Consider the following 16,138-nt stretch of genomic DNA (forward strand, 5'->3'; position numbering starts at 1 on the left):
GTGAGCGCAGCACGGCCTGTCCTTGCCAGCGGCCATTACCTGACCGGGATGAAGGGCAAGGGATGGCGCCAGGCTGTGTCTTGCGGAGAAGGAAGCTGTGAGAGAGGCTGGGCTGCCTTCACGGGGTGAAACCTCAGGAAAACGGAGCAAAGAGCAGTGTGCGACAGCGGCTTTTCCACGCTTGAAGCAGCTCTGCAAAGGCGGGGGGCTCCCAGGGGCTATGGCGGCAGCTGAATGAAACTGTCGCTTGTGATAAGGCGCACTGAGGGCTGGGGGGAAATCCTGGCTCTGTGCCCGCTGGCAAAGCTCCAGGGGATTTCACCAGAGCCAAGCTTTTCTGACTCTGCACGTGAAATAAATTGCCGGGGTGAAGCTGCAAAAATAACGCCTGGTAACGCAAGGCCTGCAGAAATCCTCGCGCAGCGTCGTGCCGGAGCACCAGAGGCCTGCTGCGGGCAGGAGCCTTGGCTCAGAAGAGCCCCGTGATGTCCCCCTGGGAGGGAGGATGAGCTGGGAAGGGCAAGGTGCTGCTGCACCCACCTAGGTTGTCACCTAACTGCCCGTTGGTACGCAAACTCACGCTTCGGTGCCGAATTTTTTGAGCCACTTCTTTCTTTTCCCTGGCTTCCCCAGCAGCCCCAGGGACTACCCATCAATATCACCACAGCAACAAGAGGTCGTTAATGGTGTCCTGCCTGGCGAGGGGCGCTCAGCTGGAGAACGGAGAGAGCTTAGGGCCTCTGTGGGGTCAGACCTCTGGTTCTCCCTCCCCTGCCTTCCCCCGGCCAGGCCCTGCTTTGGTGCTGACAGTAATGGGCACAGCTCTTCCCTTAGCAGCGTGTGCCGCAGGGAACCGCTGCCAGGAAAAGAAGGGCTGGATTTGCTGCACAAGTAAGGATAAACGTGCCTCTCTCGGGTTTGTTTGCATGGGGCTGGGGCACCGAGAGGCGCTTTACATTGCAAATAAGCGACTTACCCAGCACGCCTCCAGGGAGCTCGGAGCAAAGCGGGAGGCTCGGGGGCCAGGGAAGGGGAATGGCAAGCTAAACTGCGAGGACAGATAAAAGACGGGTCATATAATTCTGCTAAATGGAGAAGGAAGGGAAATTCTCAGAGGGTGTAAATTAGCGTTGACAAGCTATACTGATTTACACCCAACTCGCGGCCTGGCCCACGGGCTAATTAGCTGAAAAGTATCAGCATCTGAAAGGGATGTTGTTTAGAGAGGCCCGTGTGGAGAGTTGGGGATTGAGGAGTTGAAAATGTACAAACAAGAAGAAAAGAAAGTCGCCTGGGTAGGAAGGGTGATGTTCTAGGTAGGAAGGCTTGAGGTGTTCCTCAGAGGCTGATGCAGAACCTGCCCACCTGCACCAGCTCTCTGTCAGGACTCAGTGCCTGCTAAAACAGGCAACGTGCAGTGCTGGACCTTCACAGGACAAATCCCTGGACTGAGACAGTTGACCGGAGCAGTCCTCCCAGGTTTCCTTCCGAAGCGTTGCTGAGGACCTCCACGCTCAGCAGAGCGGGCAGAGTGGCTGCCTGTGGCCATCCACACCCGGCAGGACTGCTGACACTGCCGCGGTCCGGATGTCCTCACGCCGAAGCTGCTGCCACAAGCAGTATACCACAGTGCCCGACAGCTTTGAGATGTGACCACACGCGGCGTAAGATGAGATCATCTCCCTCACCCTGCTGAACGTCTCCCTCCTCCCTTGGACGTGGCTCCGAGCTCAGCCCGTTGTTGGCTTGGAGGGACGCTGCTCGTCCACCTCCCGTCAGCTTTGGGGGTGCTGGGCTAGGTCCCAGCGCAAAGTTAATGAACTGAGATCAATAGACGTAGGTTGGGGGATTTTTTCTGCCAGGATTCGTATTGCTTTATTGGAAATACTCACACAGTAAGCCATTAATGCATTCTAAATTTAAGGTTTATGGCTGTGCTGCAAAATACATCTTCCTGGGGAAAGGAAGGAAGCAGAAACTGTTGACATACATCTTATTCATAGAATTAGAGTGTGATTTCCTTCCTCTGCCCAATGCATGTTAAATAGTAGGCTCGGACTCTTGGGGCAGTGTTAGAATAAGGAATTAGGAATCCCTTCAGCAACCCTGGTGGATCCACCAGTATGGGACTGGGTTTCTGTTGCCTTCCTAGGGCTGGGAGGTGCTGTACCAGGACGTGGGAAGAGCTGTGGTTCTGTGGTCAGGAACCTGCTGGTCATGCACTGCAGAGGAGCCAGGCTGTCTGCGGGGCTCCCCTCTGGCCTTGTGCTTCCCAGACCTCACAGGGGGCTGGATGGGTTTTCCTCACCTGGGTTTGCCTGCAAGACCTGTGTGCATCCGGGCTGGGGAGCGTGGAGCCAGGCACAGAGCAGGGTTGGGGCCTGTTCCCCTCTAGGCTCGTGGTGCTTGCTGTGTGCCTATGCCAGCACCAAGGTGGGCAGTGGGGAAGATCTGCTCCGTGTCACCCAAACGCTTGGGTCGTTGTGGGGAAACCGCGTGTGTCCCAGGTGCCAGCCGAGTCCAGGCAAGCATCGGCTCTGCCTGGTTATAAACCCCCTGGGCAATTCCTCAAGCTGAGGAGGGGAGCGGAGGGGCTGATGGTGTCACAGTGCAGGACTGTGGATCAGATGCACCCTGCAGGTTTGTTTGTAGGTGTTGGGGGCTCTCTGTCCCAGGAGCGGACTTTACCGCAAATAGGACTTTCTTCCTTCTAAGGAGCCATCCTAAGGAGCTTTGTGGCCAAATAGGGTGGGGACCTGCTGAAAACTGGGTGATGCCATCTCCTGGAGCACCTGGAGCCGGTGCCACCAGGTGAATGTTAATCCTTGCAATCCTTCTGCTGCATTGCCACGAGGACTGTGGGAGCAATATTGTCCAAGAGGCAGAGCGGTGCACTGGTGAAACAAAAGGGGGTACCCGTTCCCAAAGTAAGGGAGGGATTAGGAGCTCAGGTCACCTTGAAAGTCCCCTGCCTGAAATCAGTGTGCTGGAACGCCTGCCCTTAGAGGCGGTTTGGAAATAGCGTGTCATCACAGCCTTTCTGAAGGAGGGTCACAAGGAGAAGACCATGCTGTTTCACTAAAAGAAGCTGCTCAGGCTTAGAGAGCAGCTAGAAAAATTCATCAAGGGCAGTGCTGCCAAGCGCACAGCTCTGTGGAGCAGTGGGGTTCCTCAGGTGGAACCTGTCCAGTCAGGAAAGAACTTTCCCAAAGACCTTAAAAAAAACACAGAAGGGGAGCCAAGAATGCTTAAGACCTTCAAGTGATTCCATAAATGTTTTAGATTAGGTTTTCCACTGCTTTGAGATGATTTAGGAGCTAAGCCGACCAAAATAGGAGTTTGCATGAAGTTACAGCGATTCCTACATTGTCCCTGGTGGAAGTGTGTGTACCATAGCTGGGTGTTCCCGTGATGGACAACAGATAACGTAGAGAAATTCTCCTCAGGAACATGTGGATACCAAACGTATACTCTCTGATCAGCCAGCCCTGACCACGGCCAAGACACGTTCTTTTTCTGGAAACGAAGGCAGTGGTGGAGATACTTTGGAAGTGGCCACAGATGAGCTGGGTAAGCTTGTGCTGAATGCAGCGGTATGGAGGAAACGCTGGGGAGTAGTTCAGGATGGTGCCTTTGGGAGAATTTGGAGGTACCACTGACGTGCACGTTCTCATGGGAGCTTTCTGCACCGCCTGGGGTCCCCTCCCCTTCTATAAATATTATTGGTAAAAGGTATGGTATTTACAGCATGGCAACTCTGGAAATCCTTCAGTGCGCTGTGATGCAGGGTGCATTCTCGGATTAAGACCGTGCAAAAGCCTGGCCGACTTCGTTTGTGGCTGGGGTGCGTAAAGCAGAGGTCTCTGTTTGCTGTCTGTTGGTAGCCATTGGGGTCGCTTGACTCCAGGACCTTCAGAGATTAAGGAGAGACTCTGTTCCCCATGCCAAGCTGTCCCTGAGATGACGTGGTCCATGCTTAGGATGAAGCTGAGAACACCAGGGCCATGAATACAGACTGCAGAGGTTATGGTTTTCTCTATATTCTCTAGCTTTGAACCCAAGCTGGCGGCTGTTCCTCTTGTTGGCAGTCCTGACTCGTGCCGCGGAGCAAGCAGCGAAAGCAGTGGCGAAACTGTAAGCTCAAGGAAAGCTACGCTCAGCTGCTCACCCTAAGAAAGAAAAGAAACCCGGGAAATGGTGCTGTTTTAGGTAACTGCCGTGGTCGTACCCCTGCAATTACCAGGCATGCTCTAAGCCCTGTTGCTGTTCCAGCTGCTAGAACCGACCGAAAAAGAAACGGAGCTGGAGGAGTCGCCTAATTGTCCTGCTGCGTCAATGGCTCCCTGCCGCACGGCTCTGCTTAAGTGAGCAGCTAAGAAAGCAAATACAGCCAAGGCACCTTGATTTTTCTTGTTAACCTTTGGCTTGAAAAAATAGATGTGTCTGGCAGCCTCTCCCGTGAGATTGCTGGTGTTTTCTGCTAAGCAGCCGAAGTGGAGCGATGTGCCTGACGTGGCAGCAGAGAGAGCACGCTGTGTCCACGGGGTTTGCTGTATCAGATAGCACAAACCCACACCAGCATTACTGCCTGCTAAAATCCTGTGTACAGCTCTTGGAAGTGGGCCTTTTGCATCCCTCCAGCTGGCTGGATGTCTGAAATAAAAGGGAGACCGTGCTTCAGGTTAAACTAACCTCCGTTCAGTGGTGCGTTTTGCAAAACCTTTATCAGAGAAATTAGAGTAAGACCTGAAGGTTTGTTTAATTGCAGACTTTTAGCTTGAGGAAGGCGGCTTCGGTTACTCCCCTCCCCTGGACACAGGAGCTTGGCGAGATGGGCACGACTCAGAAGTTAATCTGTTTGTGATGTTGCACATGTGGAGTGTGAAAAATGTACCTGGCTCACTTGATCCCTGATCAAGGCAGGAGAGACCAGGCAATAGCAAGCTGCTCTCCGCCATCTCAGGGACAAGCTTCCCAGTTTGGCAGGTCTGTGGGGCAAACCTCGCTGCCGCGGGCCCTGGGAGGCAGCACTGGCAGACCTGCTCAGCCTTGATTTTCACCAGCACTGAGCAGCTTGTCCTTGTCCCTGCCTGCTTCGTCCTCCTGACGTTCTGCCTGGCGCTCGGCTGGGGCGGTCAGCCAGGCAGAACGGTCCGTGTGTGTGTGGGTGGGAAGGAGTGATTTATCCTTCGAGCTTTAATCCTCAAGAAATAAGTTCTTTGTGAGGATTTAGCAGGAGAATGAAGGTGAGTGGCAAGTCTCCAAGCAGGCACTTAGAGCAGTGGAGGAGAAGTTCATTAAACAGAACCACATGGCAGAAAATAAGCCGAGCACACGATGCCTTTCGTCTTATGCTCGCTTCAGGCGTGAGGCTCATGGCAGCCAGGAGCTTTGCAGCCCCTGAACCAGGGGAGAGGCGAGTGTTGCACAGACAGCGTGGTCAGAGAGCACTGGCAGCCAACGCTGAGCTCCTTTCTGCTGCTTGGCCTGGCCTAAACCAGCACCGTGTCTTGGAGGACTGCGGGACGAGAAGAAAGCCCTGGCTTTGGGGCAGTGTGGACAGGGCAGCCAGGAAGCAGCCAGCTGGGTAAATGAAGGAGTGCAGCACCAAGCCGCAGTGCTCGGGTACACCGGGGAGCAGCAAAGGACTGGAAGTCGCAGCTTGGTTTAGGTGGGAGAGAAGAGGGTGCCTTGGGACTGCCGTGTACCTTTAGGAGAGGGTGAGTTAGGACCCAGAACGGGAACAGCATGTGAAGGATCAGCGTTTACGTGTCTCCTTGCCTACGCTTCTGTGACATTTGCTGGTTTCCATACTGGGGATCACCTGCAGGGTGCATCTATGGCTCTGAGGCGGTGGGAGGACAAGCTCTTTTATTGCACGGCAGTTGCCAGTGTTTTTTTGATGGTAACCATGTCGGGCTGAGCTGACTATTCTATGTGTATGCACGTACAGCCAGCCTGCAAGGGCGTGCTGAAAGACCACCTGTTGCTTCCCAGGCATAAGCGTATACACTCAGATGGTTTCTTCTGTCTCCATCTCCCTCCCCTTTTCAACAGAGCCTAGAGTGTGCTTGTGCTAACGTTACTTCAGAGCTGAGTGTGTCACGGTGCTGTCGCTGGCCTGACAAACTCCACCGTGTGAGCTGAAACCGCGATGCTCTGTGCCACCAGGAAGGGAGCACAGGAGAAGAAAGGGCTCGGTGTTTTGTGTTGCTGTCCTGCCCAGAGTTATCCTGGTTGTCCCTGGTATTTCCCAGAGAGGAGTGCTGTCGTCTTGCCCACGCTCCCCTGGGCAGCAGAGGCAGCAGGCACGTCCCCAGCACGTCCCCAGCACGTCCCCAGCACGTCCCCAGCACATCCGTGCCCCTTGGCAGGTCGCAGCCCGGCAGCAGCTGACCGTGTGCTCAGGTTGAACATAGCCACCTGACACGATGCGCACAGCCGTCAGGGTGCTGACACGGGGGGACAGGCAGATTGGAAGAGTTCAGGAGGAAAAAGGTGGCTCTTTCAGGGATGGAGCAGGAGGACGGGCCGGCGCTCCTGCCCGAGCTGGCTCTGTGAGGGCTCCACAGCTGTCTGCCAGGCGTGAGGCCAGGGCTCACCTGTCTCTGAGGCTCCTGCTGCGTGCTGAGCCGTGAGCTGCAGCCACGTGCACCTGTTTTTCTGAGCTCCCCTGAAAGTTATCAAAGGGACTTTTCGTGCTTGGAGTGTTTCATTAGGGCAAAAAGTCATGTTTTTAGAGAAAGAAACTCATCTGGGTGACAAAGATTAAAATAAATGGTTTGGAAACAAAATTCCCCTCTTCCTCCACTTAATCCTGTCATTTCTGGTGCCTGCCTGTGTGTCAGCAAGCTCGGCGCAGCCTCCTCTGGACGGTCTCTATCTCCTGCCATCTCTCACACGCATCTCTGTCTGTCCTCTGTCTTCTCTGGTCCTCTGCTCCGCAAACGTGTCCCCGGCTCCCCTCTGCTGGCAGCAGGTCTCTCCCAGCTGCTCCTTCCCCAAAAGCAACTTCTGTCACCCCCCACATATCTCTATCCGGAAAATCCTGCCCCGATGAAGCAGCAGCGGGCTCGCTGGTGTGGGAAATGGGCCTCTGTTCTCCTCCAGGGCGAAGGGGTGCCCTCCCCTGCCACCGCGTTGAGGCACTCCCCTGAGTGACAGAGGCCAGCTCCCGGCGAGGTCTGTGCCACCGCCCGAGCGGTGTCCTGCAGCCCGGAGGGGTCAGAGCCTTGCTGCTTCGCTCTTCCCATGGCTGCTCCTCCTCCTGCCTGTGCTCTTTCTTCCTTCCCTGGCTCGCCTTTTTACACACGCACACACACACAGTGCGGACCCTGCGCGTGCAGCCCTGGCACCTGCCTCACGCAAGCTGTAGTTTCTCTTCAGACTTAGCTGTAAGAAGCTCGCTGCCTCAGGCAAGGACCGTTTTATTTTCAGCCCGTGCTACAGCAAGGATTGTTTTCTCTTTCCGCTCAGTCTGAAAGCAGAGTGCAGGCAGCCCCTCGCGGCTCTGCGTCCTGCGGCTGTGACCTGATCACAGACCTGCCTGACGGGCCGTGGCGTCTCTGTCATTAGCAGCACTGACTCAGGGGAGCCCTGTTCCCTGCGCCATGCCTGGCTCTCACGTCATCTCATTCTCTCTTTCTTGACAGATCATGTTATAACCTATGATCACAGAAAGTCCTGATCCTCACGTTTCTCTGCTGTCACCTGTGGGCTCCTCCAGAGCCGCGAAGAAAGGGGAACTGCAGCCCCACCATGAGAAGACTGGGTGAGAAGTGCCTTTGACACCTTGGGGAACAGCCACACCTTAAAAGCTACTTTTAATTTTATTTGTAGAAGTTACGAAGGACTGTAATAATGTTCTTCATTCAGTGGTGATCCACTGGAGCAACTCTGCCTCCCCTCTCTGGGATTAGGTTAGACTTAGTTTCATTGATGTGGAGAAAGTGTGTCAGCCTGAACCACTGCAAGCAAGGGGTGAATCGAGCTGCCACTGCCTGGGTGACTTAGCCTTCAGGGAGGAACAAGTCTCTTTATTCCCCACCTGGTCAAGGTGGCAGTGTACCTCCGTGGCTGGCAGCGTGCAGAGGACCCAGCCACACTACGGAGCGAAGTCTGGGCTGTAACTTATATGGTCCTGCTTTGTTTTTCCAAAAGACCTCTTCCTGGGTGTTCAAGCTTGTTGGTTCTTGCTCGGCTTGTTATTAGATACCATTGCTCCACCATCCCAGCTCTCTGTTGCCCTTAGGAATCTCAGGCTACCCCCATATCCCTTGCCTAATCTTGCTCTCCTTTACATACGGCCCTTAATCCTTCTCTTTGCCTCTGGTTGCCAAAGGAAGGGAGTGGATGGGTCTCTAGCGAACACCGATGTCTTGTGTGACTGCTGGCAAGTCCATGAGGCCTGAATCCTTAAGGGAAATGTGGACTGCCTCCATTCAGTGTAAGGTGGCACGATGGGTTAAGAGGGCTCCTTCCACTTCCAAGGATGACTTAGACACTTAGGCCACATCCCGCTGGCTTTAACTTAAGTTTGGGCTTTTAATTCTTCACGCAGCTCTGACCACGTGATTTAGTCAGGTTTCCTGGGCCTTACAATGCTGAGCAGGGGATGTAGGAACAGCCCTGGAAACCCCACTTTTTTTTTCTGGGCCTCCACCAAGCTGTAATGTGGGGTGATCATTCAGGCCTGTTTCCGGCGGGTCTGAATGATTTATTTACAGTCTGTGAGGTTTTAATGGTTTTATTACAGTCTGTGAGGTACCTCTGTCTCTGCTCTGGAAAGGGCTTGGGAACGCTTAGCCAGCAGTCACTACATCGCATGCATCTTCCTGTGAAGGGCAAATCAGATCATGGCAGGGCTGCAGCGTAGCTCTCAGGGACAAAATCACCACCAGTCAGCCTTCTTCCTCTTCCTTGCTACTTGAGCCTCCCAGGAGACCACGCTGTCATATCATCCTTTTGCAACCTCTTCCTCAGCCCCCACGTTCTTGTCTGCAACCCATTTGAGTTCTCTCTTGTAAACCACGCACCTCCTTCGTGCTGCTGTGGGAATAAGCTGGGCCTGCAGCAAGCAAGCCAAGTATTCATCAGAAAAGCAGTGTTATTGTGAGGGAATTGTTGAGGGTAATATAAACTTCTCCCATGTTAAAACAGGTAGTATAAGGCCCCTGCTGGCTTGGCTAGAGGTAGAAAGGGTTCCTTGCCCCGTGCCCTGTGGCTCATCTCCTAGCTATGCTGCTCCGTTTCTACCCAAGCTGTTGGTGTTTGGCTTCTGCATTCTGTGAGCAGATCTGCTGTTGCATCCTGCGAGCCATCACCAGCCCGCTTCAGTAACTCATCTTTCCTTCCATTCACAGGTCTTCTGCGCGTGGCGACTCAACCCATGTGGGAGCTCTCTTGTGTGAGTACCCAGCAGCACACTTTGCTGTCTGTGGTCTGTGGACATTGACTGGCATCTAAGCGACACCCAGCTCCCTCCTCTCCCCCTAGAAGCCACTGTCTTAGAGCCTCCATGCGCATTTGCTATGACATACATCAGTGTTGATGAGAGACAGGAACACTGCCGGGTCTTGAGCTGCCAAAATAATCAGCTCTGTGCACAACATGGCTTAAAGGATTTTCCGGTTAGCAGCATGCATCCACTAAAGAACTTAGACACTCACATTTTTTCCGGGGACTTCCACACTCTAGACTCCTGCCACACAGGCAAGGCACCTTTGGCCAGTCCTGTGGAAAACCGGATGTATCGGAGCGTGGAGAACCTTCACTGGGCAGCAGTAGCTGACTCGGGGCTGTATTCTCACTGCCGGAGCCTGGATAACGAGATCGTCTTTCGCTACAGAGGCAGCAGTCAGTGGGCAGAAGGCTGCGTGGATGTGGCCCCGGTACGGAGCACATCGGACTCTGTGAGAAACCTTTCCCTCCGCCCTAAGCAGACATCACGATCAGCGCAGAATGTGCTGCTCCCCCCCTTTGCCAAAGTGCCTCAGTGGCTCTTCCCTTCCGCGGAGGAAAGAGCCCTACCCGGGGATGCCAAAAAAGAGCTGAAGGAGAAGCTGAGGCTGCACAGCAGTAAGGTGGCAGAGCCCAGCAAGCCACTGCGCCCGCAGGCAGCCCTGACTGAGCTGGTAGCCCAGGAGTTTTCTGAATGCCAGCTGTGCCGGCAGCACAGGAACGGTTGTGCTGTCAGCTGCTGCACGGTTTTGGTGGAACACGCGGCTCTCAGGCACGGCCTCACGGGGAGGCAGAGGTTCTGTGCTGCACACGGGACCATCAGTCCAGAAGACATCAAGCAGGAGGCTCAGAGGAGGCTGCAGCTCCGAAGGCAGAACAGCTCCCCCAACTTGCCCTTTCAGCACGCTGGGGAAAGCCCGGAGATGGCAAAATCCAGAACAGCGGAATTCCTGCAACAACGCAGTGGGGAAATAGCGACGCCGGGGCAGAGCAAGAAAGGCCGCTGCAGAGGAAGGCTCTACATCCCCACCTTCGAGGAATTCAAGCAAATGAGAAGTAAGGAGGCAAATTCATCCGCTGCAAGCAGTGAGCCAACAAAGTGCTTGAATAAGGGTCTGATGGCAAACCAGACGCTGGACAAGGAGAGCAGTAAGAACACCCGTCCAGAAGCTTTGGGGACCAAAGCAGCGAATGAAGCTGCCATCACAGAGGATGATGATGATGTGTTCCATGAAAACAACACCGCCGCTGGCTTTGCCCAATATCCAGCCACATGGGATGGTTTCAGGACGAGCAGCCCTGAGGTGAAGGAGAGAACCTTCCAGATCTCCAGCCCGGATAGATCCCCGATCCCCATTTGCTCTAGCCCTATTCCGCGATCACCTTTGCAGGCAGTAGCCGTACACAAAGCTGGGCAGGAAATCTTCAGTGATGAGCAGCAGAAAGGAGAGACAAGCGAATTAAATGACGTCCTCCACCTTGCAGGGCAGTCGCTGGCTTCTGAAGCCCAGTCCTCTTGCTGTTCATCGCTGCTGTTAGAAGCCACAGACTTGTCAAGCTATGGAGCTAAACTACAAAAAATGAAGGATGAATTCATAGGTTCAGCACTGGAACTTATTAAGAAAAGGTAACACACTCTGTGGGGTCACCTGAAAGCAGTTCCTTTGTTAAAGATCTGGTCTCTTTCCCGATATGTACGTTTAACTCCTGTAGCATAAATATGCTGTTGGCAGAGCCTTGCATCTTAGGGCCTCTGTAGCCACACAGACATGTTTTTAAGCCATCGAGCTTAAACTACATCTTTGTGTGAGATTAAACATCAAAAAGCATTTTCATTTTGTGCACCTCAATCCTGTCCAGACAGCAGCCACTGATACTCAATTTCCCACGTATGTTATTTTATTTTATTTTATTTTATTTTATTTTATCTTATTTCTGAAACATTTGATAAAAGTAGAGGACAGCAGAGAGATACAAAATATGGATATGCTCCCTTAGAAGAAAACATGTGGAGTCTGTCCCAGCACTGTAGGACATGAATTCAGGTGGTGTGCATGCAGCAAAAAGCACTTTCCCTTGCTGCCTGTGTGTAGCGAACTGGCAAACTGAGGGCAGGATGGCTGCTGCGAGTCTTCCATCATGCGCTGGAGACCAGCACAGGCAGCAAGTGGAATTACCTGCAAATACTGTCCCTCTGCCAGCTTAGCCAGTGGTAAGCAGTAACAGCAAATAATTGCATTAAACCTTCCTCCCTCTTCTCCAGATGGGGCTTTTCTTTCCTCTGGGTAAGATGTTTACTAGTTGTTCTTTGTCCTGGTTTTGGACACCGCAACATTTGAACGTTGAAATATTTCCTGCTACAAAGAAATGGGGATCTTTTTCCATGCAGACAGGTGGCCTGACAGGAATCAGCACCATTCGGGAAGCTAGGAATTTGGGGCAGCTCTCCCCGTCTTGTGAGATAGGTGTGATGGGAAAAGGAGGAGTAAGTGTTGGTGAAGTGGTTTGTTTCCACAAGCTTGGCTTTCAGGACTGGCTTTACCAAGAATTCAATTTACTTGGTTCCTGGCTGCTTCCAGCATCCCCAGGTGCGGGGTGTGAAACGCCAGGGTGTCAACCTTGAGCACCGGCGTGGGATTTCTGGAATGCAGGAGCTCTGTTGCTGGACTCTGGTTTTAGAGGAGATGTTAGGGACTTCTGCATGGCAATGAGAGTCGTCTGAAGGAGCTGCTATGGAGTTGTAGCTGCCCATGCAAGCAGAGCCAGAGTGACAAGCAGAAATACTTCGGCACCTCCGTAATCCAAAGGGAAGTGAGTAGTGTCAGAGCCATAAATACTTCCTTCAGCTGTCCAGCCCAGCCTTTGAGGTATGAAAACCTGATGAAGAAATAGATAAAAAAATTTTGGTATGCAACCATTTTCATTGAGTAGGCTATTTTTATCACCGATGTGAAACAAAATACACAGAATAGCACAAGCTGTGAGTAAGAACATAAGAACAGCTGTCTGGGCAGATCAAAGGTTTGGCTGGTATCTAGAGCCTGAGGTGCATGCGTGGCAAGGGAAACAGGAACTGGGGAGCGCATAGAATATTTCCTCCTACTGCCTTCTCAACTTCCAAGTACTTTCTGGTCAGGGCTTTTAGGGTTTCAGTGTGGTTTCTGTGCTTTTGATATCCTCAGTAGCTCTTGTCTCTGTAAATGTGTTCGGTCTGCCTAGTTGGATTTATTAAAATAGAATTTTATGTAAATAAAATAATTCCCACCAGAATGGGAATTCATCTAAAAATGTGAATGACAGTATTAGAAAGATTGTTTCATGTCAAAGAAACACTCAGACTTACTTATTTTAGATAGTAACAACAATTAATGATAAGGCTGTCATTTGTTCAGGATAGCAAGAGCAAAACTAATCCGTTGGCATTGCCGAACTAGTGAGTAGTGGGAAACCCTGGTTTCCTTGCCTGGAAATTTCTCCATTTTCCATCGTTTTCACCTGAGACTGTAGAGTGCTGAATATTCATTTATAACTCGAGCTGATTCTCACTGCTCGGGTAGGAGACTTCTGGTCTGGATGTTTTGGGTCCTAAATTGTGATCACTGGGGTCCAGGCTACATTTTTCCTAAGTCGTACATAAAATGAGCTGAAAGCTGGGGATTTGGTCCCATTTCCACAGGGAACTCAGCAAGAGCACGCCTTTGATAGAGATGTTGTGATGGAGCATCACAAAACATGACAGCTGAAATTGTCTCCTTTTTCTGATGGTTTTGTGTAAGTGTTACAGTTTTACAAATCGCTTTGGTCTGGTAAGTTAATTGCCTCCCTAGTAATTTGTAGTTACTTATTGAAGACTCGTTTAAATGGCTTACTATTTTAGCAATGAACATTTGATTTTCAGCTTTGGAATTATGGCAGCTTTCATCCCCTCCTAGGTCACTGGGTACCTTTAACTTAGGTTGTAGTCCTGGGCAAGAGGGGATTTAAGCAGCAAAGAGCTCAGGATAAGGATCTGCAAGGACTGGGAGTTCCTGTCTGTGAAATGGGGGAGCAAAGCAACAACAGAAACCTGCACAAGGAAGCAAAGGACATGACTAAGAAAGGAGCTTCTTGAAAAGAGGGATGAGGGTGTATTTGGGATGACCCGGGGATGGTGAGTACGGTAACAGCTTCCCGTAGCACAGGACTCCGAGTCGGGAAGGCAGGCGCCAGTGGAGAAAGAGTGGACAGAAATGTTTCTGTTAGTCAGAAAGAGTAAGGAACGTGTGGAAGAAGCTGAGGACTATGGGCCTGGATAACGAGGCAACCATAACGAGTTGCATAGAGACTGGGAGGCTTCCAGTTGTACACCACAGGCACAGTGCCTCTGCTCCCACGAGATTCAGAGGTGATGGCCCTGAGGTGTCCAAGGACATTCAGAAAGACCCTGTCCTCCCTGTGCTGGCCCAAGCACATCCATTTTGGAGAGAACAGGGAAAACTGACAGGATCTGCAGCCAGGTAACTCCAGTAAGTGGTTTGTTCACACGAAAGGAAACATGCCAGAGAGTCCAGTGGTTTCAGCACAGACATGTATCTCGTTGTCCTTACATCACTGCTAGGGGCAGGAGGCAGCAAATCCTGGAGTGGCATTAGGTGTGACAATTCAGCGCCCAAGCAGCCGGGATCCTCACAAGCCACGGCGTCGTGCCTGCAGCCACCAGGTAACGGTGGCTGGCTGAGAGGGGCGCTGGCCTTGGGGAGGAGTAGAGCAAACGGTAGGAAGTACACAGGGAGCACAGCAAGTTGCTGGGTGAACACGGTGAAAGGAGGGAGAAATGAGAAGATGAAGATTCCTGGAGATGTAAAAGAAACGGTGCTCTAAAACTGGGGGTAAACTCAGTTTACCCCCCTGTCTAGGTGATGTAAGGGGTATGAAAAAGCAGCGTGTTTAGCTCAGCCTTAAGGTTCGAATCAGGAGAGACTGTTGCAGACTGGAAGGAGGAAAGCTGGCACCAACAAGGGTCTGGCTGGGGAGGTACAGCCATGGGGAGAAATGCACAGAGGAGGGAGAGGAAGTCTGAGGGAGCAAGGCCAGGAAAGGGGCAACATCTAGCTTGGCCGGCCAGCCGGTCACTGAAGGACTGTAACAATGACAAAGGAAAGCTCAGCTTCTCCCTGAGAGCATGGTGTGTGTGCTGAGGGCGGTGTGATCAAGAGGAGGAGATAATATTCCAGTTCTGAGCATTGCTACTGGGCTTGGATACACCCCGTTGCCTCTCGGTGCCTCGGCGCGTTCCTTGCCTTTTGCCTGTTTCATCCAGAAGCCGTTTGAGCAGAGCAGGTTTTGGGCTCTGCCTTCCCTCCTTCCGTTGGGCCCTGCTGAACTCCTCGTACTTTACCCAGATCAGTGAAACCATCACTGGCTGGGGATTAGCTCAGCAAGAGCTCACAGCCCTCAGCCTGCTGCTAGCACCGTGCTTCATCTTCTGAAGCTGGTAAATCTTCCCGTGGTGTCAGCTGGGACCTGGAAGCATAGGCGGAGGGAGATGAAAAAGCATCAGCTGCAAAGTTGCAAACCAACTTTGTTGGCCTGACAACAGAGCCAGCTTGTGTTCTGGGAGATTTGTTCCCTCGTCGGTGGTTTCAGTACTGGCGGATGGCTTGTTGTCAGAGCCAACTGTCATTCACCGTAAGGAAATGCCCATCTGTCTCGTGTGTTTGCCTGTAGCTGACAGGGTTGGAGTTGCACATTAGCAGTGTGACCTACCAGCATCAGTTCACAAGTTTTAAACGAACCAGATTTTATCATAGGATAAATTTATCACTCGTAAGCATAAAATACATGCGTAACCTGAAATACGTCTCAGACACTGGCTTCTTCTATGTACAAGCATCCCCATCCAGTCCTGACAACCTTCCTTTTTAAGGGAAGCCAAGCCCATAAAAATTAAGTAAGCCCACAATGAAAAAAGAAAAATCTTTCGATCAGGATTCATTATGCATGGAAGAAAGGTGTCTCTGGGAGTCTCAGAAAAAAAAAAGAATCGCAAGTTGCGTCACAAACTGCACCCTGTCAACTGCTCTGTCAAGTCAGTGGTTTTGCACCAGACTCTGTCTGTCTGGAGAGGTGTTATCTGCAGGGAGGGGAACGTGGGGCTGGAACGGGCTGCCTGGATCAGCCAGGCCAGGCCCTTGTTACCAGCAGGCAGCTGTGACTAAGAGCACCCCAGGACTGCCAAGTCAGGCTGCCAGACTGCCAGTCATTTCGGGACTCTTAAACGCACCAAAAGTCCTGATCAGTGAAAGCACAGGGAATCTTCCCAGTGGTTTCAGCAGGCTTGGGATCATATGAGATGAAGAACAGAGGGAAAGCTCCTTTAATCCCCTAATCCTTTCAAGGCATTGTGGTTTCCAGCAGGTGATTTTCTTCCACATGAGCAGGATGGTTTCTGTGTTGACATCTCTTTAAATAGCAGGAAACACAGATACAGCCTACTTAAAATGCTTTTTTTTCTGGCCCCTTTGGGAGAAGTTCATCTTTTATGGGCATAAAAATGTCGTGCGAACACCTGAGACCTGATATTCCAGACGGATGCTGACACGAGTGCCATTACCCATTTGCTCTGCTATAACAGGGCTGTGTTCAGAGCCCCTGAAGCGCAGGCACAGACATCCATGCCAGCCAGTCTAGGCTCCTGCCT

General features: G+C 52.0%; 1 protein-coding gene across 8 annotated transcripts in view; it reads left to right on the forward strand.

Moving 5' to 3' along the window:
- The window catches only part of LOC121072161, a 49,252-nt gene that overhangs the window by 17,850 nt on the left and 15,264 nt on the right, over nucleotides 1-16,138 (forward strand). For 4 of the 8 annotated variants that reach the window (XR_005821043.1, XR_005821037.1, XR_005821041.1 and 1 more), the window contains exons 2-3: nucleotides 7,653-7,771; nucleotides 9,363-11,086. Coding sequence is in view for 1 of the 8 variants with exons in the window: in XM_040561456.1 (XP_040417390.1) it covers nucleotides 9,531-11,086 (1,556 nt within the window). In the remaining 7 variants the exon portion in view is untranslated. Of the gene's footprint in view, nucleotides 1-729; nucleotides 2,812-3,446; nucleotides 3,571-7,652; nucleotides 7,772-9,362; nucleotides 11,087-16,138 lie in introns of those variants that run through there. The other 4 variants (XR_005821038.1, XR_005821039.1, XR_005821040.1 and 1 more) reach the window with 2 other exon arrangements.

The sequence above is a fragment of the Cygnus olor genome, chromosome 6 (assembly GCF_009769625.2).
Source record: "Cygnus olor isolate bCygOlo1 chromosome 6, bCygOlo1.pri.v2, whole genome shotgun sequence".
Lineage (NCBI taxonomy): Eukaryota > Metazoa > Chordata > Aves > Anseriformes > Anatidae > Cygnus > Cygnus olor.